We start from the raw sequence: 18919 nt of genomic DNA on the forward strand, positions 1-18919 counted from the left end.
TTCACATATTGCGCTTAAGTATAAAATAAATAATACCGTGCAGTCCCAATTAATCCGAATATTCGTTAAGGCAAACGGTACAATTTTACATGTCGATTAATTTGTTTGAGGTCAATTATTGGTAGCAACCATTGTAGATTAATTTTTAATAAAAGATGAAACATTTGAGAAAACAGAATTGAAAAGTAAAAGAAAGCAATTGAATGTGATTTAAGAGCACACGAGGAAAATTAAAAACAGATTTTTCTTGGAGCAAGAAGTAAGAGAGACTTTGAAGACACATCTTTGTCATGCTCAGCGGCAGCTGCTCACTTCTGGCAATTTTTGCTACATTTCCGATAATTTTACTCCGTTGATGCCAGGTGTTTGACAACATGACCAGGTGCGAAATAGGGCTGCTGTAAATGGCTGCTATTGTTCTAACAATTCAATTTCTTAACAAACAAGAAAAAGAGCAATCAGAGATCGCAGACCCTCGCCAGGACTTCTTTTGTGTGGTGTATTTTGTGTGGTGTTTGTGTACTGGTGTGTTCCGTAATTAATAAGAGACATAATTAGAACTGCCACTTGCTGGCAGTGATGACCGGGTACCAAGGCGTTCCGCTTTGATTGGACACCTGACCCTGACCCCTGACTTTAAAGAAATAATTATTCATGATTCAATTAAATTTAGAACGGGATTAAAATAAATTAATTCAATTCAAATCAAATGGAAGACCAAATAGGTACAAGTCCTGCATTGGAGTCATCAGAAGGAACCAGAACAAGCAAAAAGCAAAGATGAAGTTATCAGGAGGAACCTGGAGAGGATTCACATTTCAGCTGCTACTCCTCTACCCTCAAACCCATCCAGACACAGCCAAGTGAGAATTATTCAAAATAAATAAATAAATAAATAACCCAAAAAGAAACCATATCAAAAAATTAAATTATTCTAGCTGCCAGACCATGCGTCCGATCAAGTTGAAATTTAAAACATGTATTCCCCATCACTGCTAGACTATAAATGTGAAGTTTCACATCAACTCATTAATCAGTTCCAGAGAAAACATTATTTAATATTTTTCTTCAATCCAATATGGCTGCCAAACCATGTGACTGATTAATTTTTTTTTTTTTTTGTATACCTTGGTCGAGGCTCGTATGAGAGCTAACACACAACTCACAGCAAGGAGGCATGAGACAAGAGGGGCGGGAGTGGAAGGGACAAAACAGTGGGGAACAGACACATTAGGTGAACTGTGGAAGGGAGAGGGATGGGGATGGGACGGGGAACATGGCGAAGAGAAGATGGACATTTCAGGGACTTTCAGGAAGGAAAGCAGGAGAAATGAAGGAAGTGGGCTTGGGTGGATTATCGGGGTAGAAAAGATCGAGGATTTGGATGGGGGAAGATAAGAGGTGGTGGTGAACAGCTGTTTTGAAAGCCTGGAGGGAAGAATGGGAAAGAATAGAGTGAGGAAGTTTATTCCAAAGGCGGGAAAAAAGAGGAATGAAAGAGTGAAGATGAGCAGTGATTTGTGATTTTGGTAGTTTTACCAGAAGGGGGTTGTTGGCGGACCTTGAGCGCCCTGTGGAAATGTGGTGGGGACAAATCGCAGAGAGAGCAGGGGGCAAGGCTGGAGAGGAGTCGGTAGAAGACAGAAAGACCACCGACCAACCTGCGGTGATTGAGTGAGAGGCCCAAAGACTCAGCTTCATTGCGGGAGATGCCGATGATCTTAAATGCCCTGGTTTCGACAGCGTGAAGCCCAGAAAGGTGGGAGGCAGGAGCACCAGCCCAGAGGGGAGAGCAGTACTCCATCAGGCTACGGACAAAAGCTTTGTAAGTGGTCAGGAGCTCAAGAGGGCCGAGGAAGGACTTAGCACGACGGAGGATTCCCAGTCGGCGACTGGCTTTTGAGGCGAGGTTGGAAATGTGACTTTCCCAGGAAAGGTCATGGCAGATAGTGAGACCTAGAAGCTTGAAAGAAAAGATTTCTAAACAAACTTATACACCTATGGCTTGAGGAACATTTGTGTGACGTTTCACCTCGATTTGATCAACCATTCTGGAGAAGATTTTTTTTATAGGTTTTAGGGTAAATTCAATATGGCTGCCAAACCATGTGACCTATCACATCATATGTGTGAATATTTTGTTCCTCATGGATAGGCAGTCATACGTGTAAAGTTTTGCCTTGATCTGTTCAGCCACTTCAGAGAAGAAGATTTTTGAAGTAAAAAAAAACAAAACAATATGGCTGCCAAATCCGGTTTGGACTTCTGGTTCTGGGTTTGGAGCGTCTCCTTCAGGGCTCTCTTCTGACGATCTCAAAGTTAAGTTTCCGGTAGTTATCTGTCCTGTTTTAACTGTTTATTTTCTCACCTTCATGTTACTTTGTGCTCCGAGTTCGGTTTTGTTTTAAAAATCGTGCTATTTTGTGAGTTTTCGTCGACCTTGTCTTACCAGGTGCTTGAGGCCGACCCATCGTTCCCCTCGGTGTACGATCATGTTTATTTGTATTTTCTCCCCATTACCTTCAATTTCTATCTTCCCCACTTTTCCAACATCCCCCATCCCTCCCAACTTAACACTATTTCTTGTCTTAAATCCCCACCCCCACAAAAAACTACCTTTCTCCTTGCACCCTCACAAGTCTCGATCCTTCTTCTTCTTCTTCTTCCTCCTCAAATTCTTCTTCTTCCTCCTGCCGGCACACCATCTTTATTCTACTGAGCTGACCCTCTCTCGCCATTACCTTCACAATGTCTTCTGATCTACAACCTTCCATTCCCGAATCTTACCTGCTCTTTAAAAATACATCAAAAAATAATAGTCTTCCTTGTATCCTTTCGATCTCGACACCTCCTGTAACCACGTGTCTCTCTACTCTTCCTGGTACTTTTCATCGACCCAGTAGCTTCACACTGCGTTTACCGTTCCAAATTCACCACACACTTCCACGATTTTACTTCAACCTTCCCTTTTCCAAATGTTACGCAATCCTTATTTAAAATAAATAATTTCACTTTTGACTATACACCTCCCATAGCCAATTGCTTCTCCTGTAACCACGTGATCTGTTTACACCCCCTGCGTTTATCGATGCAATTTCACCATTCACCTCACAATTTTTTCGACAACACTTCCATGACCTAATCTGATGAAAACTCTCTCAAACAATAATAACAATAATAATAATAATAATAATAATAATAATATAAACGATCTCTTATAATGCTTCATCTTCCTCTTTCACACGTGTGGTACTCTTTACTGTATCATAATGCACTACTCTTCTACTATTTAAACAGACTGCTCTCAATTCGACCTCTCCTTCATACCTTGCCTCAAAAATCCAACTGTTCCAGCATTTCTTCTCTCCATTCTCTGAATTCGCCTTTATTGCATCCATCAAGAAACGTGTTTAATCGCATCTCTGACCGGAAACTTAAAAAACCCAGTTTGCGATGAATGTTCGCTTTCCATCAACCATTCTTTTTTTCCAATTTCAGTGCCAACTCACCCCTCTCACCCCTCCCTCTAAAAGCAACCATCACACTCTTCTCCCTTCAAGCCTCCCTCTCACCAATCTCAAAAATAACCCCCTCACCTTTCTCCCTCAACTCTCCCCACTCACCCTTCTCCCACCATTCACCCCCTCACTCACCCTTCTCAAAGTTGCCCCCCCCTCTCATCCACAAAGCTGCCTCCTTCCCCGGCCCCCTCACCTCCATCTCTTCACTCCACCTCCTCAAATCCTCAACTGCCTTCTTCACCTTCTCTTGTTCACCCTCTTCCCCAGCACCACAGAGCCTTTTCTCCTCCTCATCCGGCCCCCTCCCCTAGCGATTCTGCAACCCCCCACACTCTTTCAACAACCCTCCTCACCTTCCCCGCCTCATCCCTTATCCTATCCTCCCCCGCCTCATCGCTTGTCCTACCCTCCCCCTCCCCTCCCACCCCTGCACCCAAAGCCTCCTCCCTCCCTCTTCATTAACAGTGTGGACCTCAAATATCCGGGGCCTTCGCTCAAACCTTTCAGATCTTTCCATACAGGTTGCCACTGACAAACCAGACATAATCTGCCTAACAGAAACTTTCCTCCCCCAAGACATGTCTGACTCCCAAGTATCTCTCCCTGGTTACTCCCTCCTCCGGTTTGACAGACCTGAGCCTCGCCCTGGTGGAGGAGTTGCTCTCTTCATCAAAGACTCTATTCCTCACTCTCCATGCACTGCCTTCACTCCCCCACAACCCCAGGAATACCTCTGGCTCCAGCTTCCCCTCCAATCCCACCTCATGTGTATATGTGTACTGAACCGTCCACCAAACAGTGATAACTCCATCTACATCTCACTATCCGAAAACATGGACCAACTTCTATCTTCTCATCCAAACTGTCTCTTCCTCATATGTGGCGACTTCAATTGTCATCATGCCAGTTGGCTAGGTGTGGGCACCTCTCTCACCTGTTATGGAACTTCAGCAAAAGCTTTCTGCGACTCATTGGGACTGACTCAATCAGTCAACTTCCTGACCCGGATCTCAACCAATGGTACTCCATCTCTTCTGGATCTCATTTTGACAAATTTCCCTGACAATATCTGCTGCTCTTCCTCTGCAGGGTATCTTCCAATATCTGACAATCGGTTCTTCAAACCACGTCTTTGTCAAAGTGAACATCTCTCTGGCTATTATCAGAGAACCACCTAAACGCCGTCGAGTCTGGCATTTCACTCAAGCCGACTGGCAGGGTCTCCAAGCAGCCATCAAACTTATAGACTGGTCTCCTATCGCTACTTTCTCCAACATCAACTCATCCTGGGAAGTCTTTCAAAGAAACTTGCTCTCCCTCATGCACAGATTTATCCCCTCTCGTCTTCAGTTGTCCTACCCTTCCTCCCGCCCTTGGTTTACTGAAGCTTGTGGTGAGGCAGTTGTCCTGAAACAATTTGCCTTTGCCTCATGGAAAGCAAACCCAACTGAGGGTAATCTCATTTCGTTTCATAAAGCTCGGAACAAGTGTGCATCTACCCGCAGGAGAGCCAGAAAACAACATCTTTCTAAGATCAAGTCTGAACTTTCAAACCTCGTTCCCTCCTCAAAATCCTGGTGGCATCTAATCAAATCTGTTTCTGGTGTATGTTCCCCCTCCATTCCCTCCCTTACCCCAAATGGCCGCACTGCTGATACTGCACGTGAAAAGGCTGAATGCCTAAACTCGGTGTTTGCAGCTAAATCTTGTGTCCAAAACCCATCGCTTTCTCTACCCACCTTACCCAGTCACACGCAACTGTCCCTGGACTCTGTGTCCTTTTCTCCTGACAAGGTGGATAGCTTGCTGTCAAACTTCGACTCAGATTCTGCAACCGGTCCAGACAGCATCAGCCCACGTGTCCTAAAAAACCTGCTCTTCTGCTCTTGCTCACCCTCTCTCTCTCTGTTCTATTCACCCTCTCATTTGCTCAAGGTCATCTGCTATCTGCTTGGAAATCAGCAAACATTACTGCCCTGCATAAAAAAGGTGCAAAAACAGATCCCTGCAACTACAGACCAATCAGCCTTCTGCCAATCATCAGCAAGGTTATGGAATCCATCATCACGTCAGACATTAAATCCTTCCTCTTCTCCAATGGCTTGATTTCCTATCATCAATTTGGTTTCAGACCAGGTCACTCTACCCTGGATATGCTGCTTCTGCTCTCCCAACAATGGATGCAGGTCATCAATGCCGGACATGAAATCAGAGCCATATCCCAAGATATATTGTTGCGGGGCCGGGTATCGGCGACTAGCAAGACCGCTAGATGGAGCTGCAGAGTCGGCTCGACCGATCGCCCAGAATTTAGATCGTACCTTTTCAATAAACTCCGGAAAAGTATGGGTCCCTCTCGGACCATGAAGGGTCAATATTTCTACCACGTGGTACAGGGTTATTCGCCAATTTTCAAAATACCTAGAGACCATGTGGCGATTTACCGAGTCTCCACACCCTCGACAGCACCCGTACGGAACGAGCTGCTTAGCGTACTCGAACCGTGTGCGACTTGAGTGGACGGTCACCAAAGTCCCGTCGGTCCAGATGTCCCCTTACGGCGGCACAACAGCCTTGCTAATTTCCCCAACACGCAGCATGCTAAGTCAATGAAGGAAAGGACGAGGACGAGCTGATACATTCAACAATAGGATATTTATTTACAATAGGGAAATGAGGGGGGCACGTAAGGGCAGAGTTATCACGACTAATAGAAATGAAATGTAAATAATGTACAAGGCACTTAACAGTTTTACTTATAGACGGGCCCACACACAGACACACACACACACACACACACACAGAAGTTGACCCCAATGGTCTTTATTGAAGTCTTCCAGCTCGAGGAAAGGGAGCTGGAGACCAGAGCCTGCACTTTGACCTGTCCACCTCGTGTGGTCTTCCACGATCTGGCTCGACAGTACTCCAACCCGCAACACGATGCCACTCCAAGCACCAGGGACGGAGGAAAAGCGTTAGACGCCAGGCAGCGCCAAGCCAACCAGACCAGACAAGTCGATCTCCGGCACCTCAAACCCGATCACTGCCAAGCCGACCAGACCAGACGAGTCGATCTCCGGCACCTCGAACCTGATCACTGCCAAGCCGAACCTGACGCTGACGTTCACACTGACTGACTTTTCCAAGGCCCTGGCGTTTCTTATATGGCATTTCTCCTGTGGGATGGGGTGTCGTGAGGAGGATCACCGTTGGGGACGTCTCGCCTCCCATTGGTCCGGGGTTCATGAGAAAGTGTATGACTGTGGTGTCTTACGCCTCCCATTGGTTGAGGGTTCGTGAGAAAGTCGATGTTTGCGACGTCTCGCCTCTCATTGGTCGCGGGGAACATTCCATCTCTCTGGAGCGGAGTCGGAGCTCTGGTGGCCGAGGAAACGTACGTGGTTGAACGCAGGAAGACAATGGCGTCGGTGTGAGGAAGCGAGGTGAAGGCGTGTTGTTGTTGTTATGAGGGGTGTAAAAATCCTAACTATTAAAATAACGCACAGCGCACGTACATTTAATTCCCATTAGACAAGGGATGGGACCCTAACTGAAAACATATACTTATCGAAATAACTAAGCTATAGGAACCCTGACTGTTGTGTGCAGTAAGCTTCCAAATTCGTAACAATACAACAAACATGCTTTTGACACAGTCTAGCACCCTGCCCTGCTCACCAAACTCTCTTCCTATGGTATCCAATGCCATCTCCAATCATGGCTCGCAGACTTCCTCTCCTGTCGCAGTCAATGTATGGCCCTAAATGGAGTTCTTTCATCTCCTCTTCCTGTCCAGGCTGGAGTCCCTCAAGGTAGTGTTCTGGGCCCTGTTCTTTTTCTGGTTTTCATCAAAGATCTCTCCTACTCTCTGGAAAATCCTCTTTATCTCTTTGCTGATGACTCCATCCTCTGCCGTACCATCGGTCATCCCTCAGACCGGCAAGCAGCAGCTTCTTCGCTCACTGCAGATGTGGGTAAAATCACAAACTGGTCCAACACGTGGAACATGTCTTTCAATCCGGACAAACCTCACACTCTCACTATGTCTCTCTGAAAGGACCGTTTAGAAAACCCCCCCATCCACTTTCTCAACAATCCTCTGGAAGAAGTCCTTTCTTTCAAGCTTCTGGGTCTCACTATCTGCCATGACCTTTCCTGGGGAAGCCACATTTCAAACCGCGCCTCCAAAGCCAGTCGCCGACTGGGAATCCTCCGTCGTGCAAAGTCCTTCCTCGGCCCACCAGAGTTCCTGACCACTTACAAATCTTTCATCTGCAGCCTGATGGAGTACTGCTCTCCCCTCTGGGCTGGTGCTCCTGCCTCCCACCTTTCTCGGCTTCACGCTTTGGAAACCAAGGCATTTCGGATCATTGGCGTCTCCCGCAATGAGGCTAAGTCTTTGGGCCTCTGACTCTCTCACTGCAGGCTGATCGGTGGTCTTTCTGTCTTCTATCGTCTCCTCTCCAGCCTCGCCCCCCCTGCTCTCTCTGCGATTTGTCCCCACCATATTTCCACAGGGCGCTCAAGGTCCGTCAACAATCCCCTTCTGGGAAAACTACCAAAATCATGAATCACTGCTCACCTTCACTCTTTCATTCCTCTTTTTTCCCACCTTTGGAATAAACTCCCTCACTCTATTCATTACCATTCTTCCCTCCAACCTTCAAAACAGCTGTTCACTACCATCTCTTATCATCCCCCATGCAAATCCTCAATCTTTTCTACCCCCGATAATCCACCCAAGCTCACCTCCTTCAAATTCCCTGCTTTCCTTCCTGAAAGTCCCTGTCATGTCCATCTTCTATTCCCCATGTTCTCCGTCCCATCCCTCTCCCTTCCACAGATCTCATAATGTCTCTGTTCCCCACTGTTTTGTCCTTCCCACTCCCGCCCCTCTTGTAATCACATGACCAATGACGTCATAAATGTTTTGTCTGTGGACCATTTTATCCCAAGATGACCCTCAAAAGTTTTCATACTGATCAGATGTAGCGTTCTACATATGCAATTATGACGTCTTTTAAGAAGGCACCTATGATGTCATTAAAAATCACACGTATTCCCCATGAGGAGTCCTTGCCATGTGCCAAGTTTCAATTTTTTCCTTGGTGCGGTTTCAGAGCTACAGAGGTCCAAAGTATTTCCATTTTTCCAACATGGCTGCCACACCACGTGACCTATAACATCATAATTAGCATTGAAACATTCTACATGAGTCTTCGCACCTATTTTGAAAAAAATTATCTCAATCCGTCAAGCAGTTGCGGAGAAAACACGAAAGTTCTGTGCGGACAAACAAACAAACAGACAGACAGACAGACAGACAAACAAACAAATGGACCCAAAATGCAATGCCCTCTCCTTCGGTGTGGTTTATAAGTGTCGGAGGATGTGAATGTTTTTGAGGGGAGGGGGTGTAATCTGCTGGGGCTCAAGGGGGCAAAGATTACAATGGATGCATGCACGCAACTGAACAGTACAAGCATGATCCCACAGTCGTCATGACGTGTCATTGATATATGGAAGGAGATCAGCAAGATTGGTTTGAAGGAGAGTACACAGTCTAATGCCCCTTATTAAACGAACACCGAGGTTTAGCATTAACATGATGAAGTGCACTCGTGTTCATCTCTCCACATTTAATTTGTTGATTATGTACACATCTTTAATTAATACGCATTAACTTTGCCCACTAATTTGTCCATTTGAATTGGCTTTGACTTCGCAATGTGATACTGTATGTGGGACGGTATGAATGCATGATGTACAAACTACTACCCAACTGTCATGAATATCGATTTGATTAAGCGAGTTCATCGTTTGGAATGTCCCGTGATCAGGCCGAAGCACAATGTCTGTTGCTCTCACATTGCAGGCAGGTTGGCAACCTCTCTGTTTTTTTGCCGTCTATCCTCCAACATTGCTCCCTCCACTCTATCAATCCTCTGAACCGCTTCAGCAACTCCAGGATGCAAGCATCCTTCCACAAACCACTCTGGGTTAAACTCCCAAAACCAAGGCTGATTGAACACCTCAACTCCCTTATTCCTCGCTTCTCCCGGCTATGGCACAACCTTCCAGACACAGTACTGTTCTCTCTCACTCTTCCCTCCAGGGTTTCAAGCACGCATTTCACCACTGCCTCATACCATCCCCCATCCTGAACCATGATATTTATTACTCCCATTAACCCCTCCAAACCCAACCTTATTACTTGCTGATTTCAGTGGTCTGTGTCTGTGTCTCTGTCTCTGTCTCTGTCTCTGTCTCTGTCTCTGTCTCTGTCTCTCTCTCTCTCTCTCTCTCTCTCTCTCTCTCTCTCTCTCTCTCTCTCTCTCTCTCTCTCTCTCTCTCTCTCTCTCTCTCTCTCTCTCTCTCTCTCTCTCTCTCTCCCCGTCTCTCTCTTTCCTCTGTCTCTCCCTCTTCTGTTCGTTTATTCCATTTCCGGTTGTGCCCAGTTGCTACGCTTCCCCTCTTTCAATTTAACCTTTCTCTTTCATGAGCCTCACTCTTGTAGAAAAAAAATACAGTACAGTTAATTGAAACAGGCATATCCTAAAATACCTTCAACTTCATTTATCATCTCGAGGTTTATTAAAAGAAGAACAATTAAAGTTAATTTTTCCTTGTGTGATAATTACTACATAATTGTATAGGAAACTAGAAGGGAACTCGGTAGAGCGCACACGTCCGCCACACAATGACTGATACACGAGAACATATCGGGCCCAATACATTTTTGAAATATCATGCCACACGGTACTATATCGTTTTTGGCCCGATCTCTCAATGGTGAAGAATCACTTTTAAAATTGTAGTAGTCGGATCCGGATCCGGATCTTCACCAAAATCTAATCTGTTCGTCCTTGTCACACACCGAACTTGTCCACAACATTTCATCTGGATCCGTCCACAACTTTTGAGATAGCCTGCACACAAACAGACAGACAGATAGGGGTGAAAACATAACCTCCTTCACCTTCGGTGGTGGAGGTAATAATGTTCTGCGGTTGGCACGATCTAAGGTACACCCAACCCAGTACTGTACATGTATATTTTTCAAGTGTTTGTATGTTTGTACGTTATTCTTTCACAGCCGAACCGTAGCACCGAGACGCCCCAAGTTTTGGGTGTAGGTTCTTCAGAATGTGGGGTTGGAGCAACCACAGATTGGCCTTGACATCCGTTTTGAGGCCACCAAAGGCCGCTATAAGGTGTATGTTGGGATGTAGGGTCAGACCCTTAGGCAAAAGGTAACCATCATGAGGCCAACAACTCCGAAGCTTTTCAATGTCCAACACGTTCCAAAACCACCACCGGGAAAGCTCACCCTGCCGACCCCCCCCCCCCAACCACCCACCCCCACAGCTGGCCAATGCCGGGTATCCCCTAATAGTATACTGTACATAGGTGTTAGCAGTATATATATTTGCAATTGACCAAAGAAGCACAGTGACTGACTCTATGACACGATGGTGTTATCATGTACATAAATTATACCAACACATCACCTGCACCTCCGTTGGTGAATTATTTTTGGTGCGCTCAATGAAGTTACACTTTCTGCACATTCCTTCATCTTTTCTTCACCCAATGTAATCGTCTGAACAATAGAAAAAATTGAGTTTAATGCTTTGCTTAAATAAATACACTTCGGTATAACAATCACTCATTCGTTAAATTTTTCAGATTTCACTCCAGATTTCGATACTTATTTAGTCCACGAGATCCGATTCTCTAGTCCAAAATAATATGTTGATTATATATACTTTAATTGGTCCTTGAGAGTAGATCGTGTTTTCAAGGCAAGACTTGTTTGAATAGGGTGAATCAAAATGATGGCTCAGTCCCCTGCAAGCTGAATTTGGACTGACCAACGATAAGCCTTTCATGGAGGTAAGCCATTCATTATCTTAAGGACAAATTGATTCAATTTTGGTGAAGATCCAGATCCGGATACTATAACTTTTTTAAAGTGATTCGTCACCGTTGAGAGATTGGGCCAGAAACAATATATCACACAATATCTCGATTTCTATATAGATATCTATACAGCATGATAACGACATATAAATGTGATTTATAGCACGATATTTTCCCGAGAGAGATGGTGATGGTGACACTGAGATGGATGCGAGTGCCGGAAGCAGAAGTCAGGTTGGTGGAAGGGATGTACAATGGAACAAAGGAAAGTTTTTGTTGGTTCTGGGATGTCTGAGGAGTGTAGCATCAACATCAGTTTGAGGCAGGGAAGTGCTCTTAGCCCACTCATGCTTATCATGGTGATGGAGCTGGTAAGCAGGAAGGTGAGCTTGAGGGGTAGTATGGGGAGGATGCTGTTTGCAGATGATCTGGCTGTTGTGATGGAAATTGGGTGGGAGATGCAGGAAGTACTAGGGGATTGGAAGAAGGAATTTGGGAAGCATGGGCTGAAGATGAGTGTGGAGAAGACTGAGGTGATGTGGGTCGGGCAGCAGAGAAAAGAAATTTTGACTTCCGGTTCTGGGTTTGGAGCATTGGCAGGTCTCCTTGGGGGCTCCCTGCTGACGATCGCAAAGTTAAGTTTACGGTCGTTATCTGTCCCGTTTTAACTTTATTTTCTCACCTACATGTTACTGTGTGTTCCGAGTTCGGTTTTGTTTCAAAAATCGTGCTATTTTGTGAGTTTTCGTCAAACTTGTCTTACTGGGTGCTTGAGGCCTATCCTTGAGGCTTGAGGCCTATCCTTTCTTCCCCTCGGTGTACGATCGTGCTTATTTGTTTTTTCTCCCCATTATCTTCAATTTCTATCTTTCCCACTTTCTTAACGTCCCCCATCCCAACTAATCACTCCATTTCTTATCTAAAATAAATAAATAAATAAATAAACCCTGCAACCTTTCTCCGATTCTTCTTCTTCTTCATCTCCTCTTCTTCTTCCTCTTCTTCTTCCTCGATGTTTTCCACAACACTTCCATGACCTAATCTGTTGAAAACTCTCAAACATTAATAATAATAACAAAAACGATCTCTTATCATGTTTCATATTCCTCTTTCACACGTGTGGTACTCTTTACTGTTTCAGAATGCACTACTATTCTGCTATTTAAACAGACTGCTCCCAATTCGACCTTTCCTTCATACCTTGCCTAAAAAATCCAACTGTTACAGCGTTTCTTATCTCCATTCTCTGAATTCGCCTTTATTGCATCCCTCAAGAAATGTGTTTAATCGCATAACTGACCTAAAACTTTAAAAAAGACCCAGTTTGCTATAAATGTTCGCTTTCCATCAACCATTCTTTTTTTCCAACTTCAGTGCCAACTCACTCCTCTCACCCCTCACTCTCAAAGCAACCATCCCACTCTTCTCCCTCCAAGCCTCCCTCTCACCTCTCTCAAAAACACTCCCCTCACCTTTCGCCCACCATTCATCCCCCTCACTCATCCTTCCCAAAGTTGCCCCCCTCCCATCCACAAAGCTGCCTCCTTCCACTGCCCTCTCACCTCCATCTCTTCACTCCACCTCCTCAAATCCTCAACTGCCTTCTTCCCCTCTCTTGTCCCCCCTCTCCCCCGCACCACAGAGCCTTTTCTCCTCCTCATTCGGCCCCTCCCCTCGCTATTCTGCAATCCCCCACACTCTTTCAACAACACTCTTTACCTCCCCCCCCCCCTCCCTTGTCCAACCCTCCCCCTCCCCCCCTCCACCCCCTGCACCCAAAGCCGCCTCCCCTCCCTCTTCATTAAAAGTATGGACCTCAAATATCCGGGGCCTACGCTCAAACATTTCATATCTTTCCATACAGGTTGCCACCGACAAACCAGACAAAATCTGCCTAACAGAAACTTTCCTCCCCCAAGACGTGTCTGACTCCCAAGTATCTCTCCCTGGTTACTCCCTCCTCTGGTTTGACAGACCTGAGCCTCGCTCTGGTGGAGGAGTTGATCTCTTCATCAAAGACTCTATTCCTCACTTTCCATGCACTGCCCTCACTCCCCCACACCCCCAGGAATACCTCTGGCTACGGCTTCCCCTCAACTCCCACCTCATGTTTATATGTGTACTGTACCATCCACCTAACAGTGATGACTCCATTTACATCTCACTATCCGAAAACATGGACCAACTTCTATCTTCTCATCCAAACTCTCTCTTCCTCATATGTGGTGACTTCAATTGTCGTCATGCCAGTTTGCTAGGTGTGGGTACCTCCATCACCTGTCATGGCACCTCAGCAAAAGTTTCTGCGACTCATTGGGACTGACTCAATCGGTCAACTTCCCGAACCGGATCTCAACCAATGGTACTCCATCTCTTCTGGATCTGATTTTGACAAATTTCCCTGACAATATCTGCTGCTCTTCCTCCACTCCAATCGGTTCTTCTGACCACGTCCTTGTCAAAGTGGACATCTCTCTGACTGTTATCAGAGAACCACCTCACCGCGGTCGAGTCTGGCATTTCACTCAAGCCGACTGGCAGGGTCTCCAAGCAGCCCTCAAACTTATAGACTGGTCTCCTATCTCTACTTTATCCAACATCAACTCATCCTGGGAATTCTTTCAAAGAAACTTGGTCTCCCTCATGCACAGATTTATCCCCTCTCATCTTCAGTTGTCCTACCCTTCCTCCCACCCTTGGTTCACTGAAGCTTTAGTGAGGCAGTTGTCCTGAAACAACTTGCCTTTGCCTCATGGAAAGCAAACCCAACTGAGGGCAATCTCAGTTCCTTCCATAAAGCTCCGAACAAGTGCGGATCTACCCTCAGGAGAGCCAGAAAACAACATCTTTCTTATCTCAAGTCTGAACTCTCAAACCTCTCTCCCTCCTCAAAATCCTGGTGGCGTCGAATGAAATCTGTTTCTGGTGTATGTTCCCCCTCCATCCCCTCCCTTACCTCAAATGGCAGCACTGCTGATACTGCACGTGAAAAAGCTGAATGCCGAAACTCGGTGTTTGCAGCTAAATATTGTTTCCAAAACCCATCACTTTCTCTACCCACCTTACCCAGTCGCACCCAACTGTCCCTGGACTCTGTGTCCTTTTCTCCTGACAAGTGGAGAGCTTGCTGTCAAACCTTGACTCAGATTCTGCAACCGGTCCAGACGGAATCAGCCCATGTGTCCTCAAAGCCTGCTCTTCTGCTCTTGCTCACCCTCTCTCTGTTCTCTCACCCTCTCATTTGCTCAAGGCCATCTGCCATCTGCTTGCAAATCAGCAAACATCACTGCCCTGCACAAAAAAGGTGCAAAAACAGATCCCTGCAACTACAGACCAATCAGCCTTCTCCCAATCATCAGCAAGGTTATGGAATCCATCATCGCTTCAGACATCAAATCCTTCCTCTTCTCCAATGGTTTGATTGCTGATCATCAATTTGGTTTCAGACCAGGTCACTCTACCCTGGATATGCTGCTTCTGCTCTCCCAACAATGGATGGAAGCCCTCAATGCCAGACAGGAAATCCGAGCCGTATCCCTGGATATATTACGTAATTTTGACACAGTCTGGCACCCTGCCCTGCTCACCAAACTCTCTTCCTATGGTATCCAAGGCCATCTCCACTCATGGCTCGCAGACTTCCTCTCCTGTTGCAGTCAACGTGTGGCCATAAATGGAGTTCTTTCATCCCCCCCCCTCTTCCTGTGCAGGCTGGAGTTCCTCGAGGTAGCGTTCTGGGTCCTGTTCTTTTTCTGGTTTTCATCAGTGATCTCTCCGACTCTGGAAAATCCTCTATATCTCTTTGCTGATGACTCCACCCTCTGCCGCACCATCGGTCATCCCTCAGACTGGCAAGCAGCAGCTTCTTCGCTCACTGCAGACCCGGATAAAATCACAAACTGGTCCAAAGAGTGGAACATGTCTTTCAATCCGGAGAAATCTCACACTCTCACGATGTCTCTTCGAAAGGACCGTTTGGAACCCCCCATCCACTTTCTCAACAATCCTCTGGAAGAAGTCCTTTCTTTCAGGCTTCTGGGTCTCACTATCTGCCATGACCTTTCCTGGGAAAGCCACATTGCAAACCTCACCTCCAAAGCCAGTCGCCAACTGGGAATCCTCCGTCGTGCAAGGTCCTTCCTCGGCCCACCTGAGCTCCTGACCACTTATAAAGCTTTTGTCCGCAGCCTGATGGAGTACTGCTCTCCCCTCTGGGCTGGTGCTCCTGCATCCCACCTTTCTCGGCTTCACGCTGTAGAAACCAAGGCATTTCGGATCATTGGCATCTCCCGCAAAGAGGCTGAGTCTTTGGGCCTCTCACTCAATCACCGCAGGTTGGTCGGTGGTCTTTCTGTCTTCTACCGTTTCCTTTCCAGCCTCGCCCCCCCCCCCGCTCTCTCTGCAATTTGTCCCCACCACATTTCCGCAGGGCGCTCAAGGTCCGCCAACAACCCGCTTCTGGTAAAACTACCAAAATCACGAATCACTGCTCACCTTCACTCTTTCATTCCTCTTTTTTTTCCCGCCTTTGGAATAAACTCCCTCACTCTATTCATTCCCATTCTTGCCTCCAGGCCTTCAAAACAGCTGTTCACCACCACCTCTTATCATCCCCCATCCAAAATCCTCGATCTTTTCTACCTCCGATAAGCCACCCAAGCCCACCTACTTCAAATACCCTGCATTCCTTCCTGAAAGTCCCTGTAATGTCCATCTTCTATTCCCCATGATCCCCATCCCATCCCTCTCCCTTCCACAGATCTCCAAATGTCTCTGTTCCCCACTATTTTGTCCTTCCCACTCCCTCCCCTCTTGTCTCATGCCCCCCTTGATGTGCGTTGTGTGTTAGCTCTCATACGAGCCTCGACAAGGTATATAAAAAAAAAAGAAAAATATCACGTTAGAGTGTGAAGAGATCAGATGGGGAAATAGGTTTGAGTATTTGGGAGGAACAGTGACCGGGGATGGTAAGTCCTCGGCAAAAGTGGGGAGTAGGATTCAGGTGCATATAAATGCATGGAGGAGGGTCGAGGGAGTAATGTCAGACAGAAAGATATCAAGAAAATTGAAAGGAAAGGTTATGATGTCATGTGTAACGACGGACTACCTTTATGACCTGGAGACGGTGGCACTGACAGAGAGACAACAACAGAGGCTGCAGGTTTGCAACAACAACTGGGTCACGAGAATTGTGGGAGTAAAGAGGGTGGATAGGAGGATGAATGAACTGAGGGAGGAGATTGGTGTACAGATGAGTTTGATGGGGAGATTGGTGACATACCGGCTGAGACGGGCTGGACACTTAGTCAGAGTGGCGACCCGTCCAGGACTGTGCCCAATAGTCCAGGAGACTGCTGAGGCAGCACCAACGCTCTGCACAGAGTATGGTCCCAATGGATGGATGTATGGATGGGCTGGACACTTGGTGCCGATGGGGGAAGAGAGAATGGCAAAGAGAGTGAATGTATTGAGGGAGCAAGGTCTGAGGAAAATAGGTAGACCACAGTTGAGATTGGAGGATTGTGTGAGGAGGGATATCTGTAAGGTCTGGGTGGTTGGAGAGTGGAGGGAGTTGGCTGAGGAAAGGTGATGGTGGGGGAGTATCGTGGTCAAGGCAGGGTAGAATCCTGGTGTCATTGGTCCTCACCCCTTTTAAAGGGAAGAGGGGGAGAACAACAAAATCTCAAACATTTGTGGACAATTTAGTCAAAGTGTGTCACTTGCACATTGTGTGCTTTCATGCATACGACATGTGAACATTTCAACGTGTGACTGTATTCTCTATGTAGTTAAATACGCACTTCTAGTCGAGGAGGAATTATTTGTTTTTGCTTCCATCAGCAAAATTAAGCATGGTTCCACCTTTCAGATTTCTACATTTGCCTTCACAAAAACTCACTGCTCACACATCGTCCAGCAAATTTGACAATTCCACCTGAAATATTTGAAGGGGGATAGGCCCCTATCCCTTCCCCCCCTCCCTTTATGAATCAACAGCGAGCTGGGAGAGTCACTAAGCATCAAATGTCACATATCCTCCGTTCCATTAACATTGTTTGACTGCCAAGGCAGTTAAATTATCGCTTGTGTTTGTGTTTGAACAGTTGGTTACACCATGAACGACCTCATTTTTGAGTGGAAAAAAGAGGGAGCATTGCAGGTGGCTGAGGGGCTCACTCTTCCACAGTTTTTGCTCAAGGATGAACAGGACTTGATCTACTGTACCAAGCACTACAATACAGGTGGGTACAAAAAAAATGGGTCAATTTTGACACCCCTTCCCACCTTTCCACTCAGCTGTGTTGAATGTCGCTGCATATTTTGATGCGACCAGTATATTTCTGTTGTGCCAAATTTGCTTCCGGTGGTGCCAAAATCAGAAGAGCTTTTAACCACAAGTGCATACGGCTGTTGATCCCAGTTATTACCTCCGCCACCGAAGGAGGAAGGAGGTTACGTTTTCACCCCTGTTTGTCTGCTTGTGTGCAGGATATCTCAAAAAGTTGTGGACGGATTCGGATGAAATTTTGTGGGCAGGTTGGGTCTTTGACAAGGAAGAACTGATTCGATTCCAGTGAAGATCCGAATCTGGATACAATATATATAAATATATATATATATATATATATATATATATATATATATATATATATATTTAGTGATTCTTCACCATTGAGAGATGAGGCCAAAAACGATATATAGCATGATATTTAAAAAAAATATCGGGCCCGATATGTTCTACTGGATCAGGCATTGTGTGGCGGAGGTATCCGCTCTACCAAGTGCCCTTCTCGTTGCTTTCTTTTTGAAATCCGCTTACAGGAATGTATTTACCCCGGCCTTTTCAGAGGTAGCATTCTGGTGCCAATCCCAGGCTGTCCGAAGCCCATTAAGAGTGATCCACGATAGTGTGGACTGGCACCGCATGTGGACCATACAAACAACGTGGTGTTTCAAAAGTCTTGGTACTATTTCAATACTTTATTTTGAAAAAGGTGTGCAAGATTCAAAATGAACAATCATCCATCATAAACGTGAGACTTGGGAGATTTATTTTTTTGACAGGTTGATTTGCGAAGATGGAACGGTATGGATGACCTATTTGATATGACCTCCACTGCATGCCAGGCAAGCATTCACTCTGACAACAAGGTTCTGCATCACCCTCTTGCATGTCAGAGGTGAGATGGAAAATGTCGCTTCCTTCCATTAGAATCGTTGTAAGTGCTTCAGCCATTATTGTGCTGGGCTGGATGACATTCATCAACAATGCTGTGGATGAACAATTCGGCGATTTTACGATCTCTCAATTTGGTGCTTCAGCGATACTTTTGAGAGCGATTGAGGAGTGTCTCAACACTCTTCAATAACCCTCTTAAGATGCTGGATATTAGGAGGCTTGTCTTTTTAAACATTCTCCTTCTCGTAGCCCCACATACAGAAGTCCAGCGGGTTGAGATCTGGGGAATGGGGAG

General features: G+C 46.0%; 1 protein-coding gene across 5 annotated transcripts in view; it reads left to right on the plus strand.

Moving 5' to 3' along the window:
* The window catches only part of LOC147011191 (glycine receptor subunit alphaZ1-like), a 151540-nt gene that overhangs the window by 103153 nt on the left and 29468 nt on the right, over positions 1-18919 (plus strand). For all 5 annotated transcript variants that reach the window (XM_085860399.1, XM_085860400.1, XM_085860398.1 and 2 more), the window contains one exon: positions 17549-17686. In XM_085860399.1, coding sequence (XP_085716525.1) covers positions 17549-17686 — 138 coding nt within the window. The remainder of the gene's footprint in view (positions 1-17548; positions 17687-18919) is intronic.

The sequence above is a fragment of the Eptatretus burgeri genome, chromosome 16, assembly GCF_056783735.1.
Source record: "Eptatretus burgeri isolate ZD-2024b chromosome 16, Ebu_testis_v1, whole genome shotgun sequence".
Lineage (NCBI taxonomy): Eukaryota > Metazoa > Chordata > Myxini > Myxiniformes > Myxinidae > Eptatretus > Eptatretus burgeri.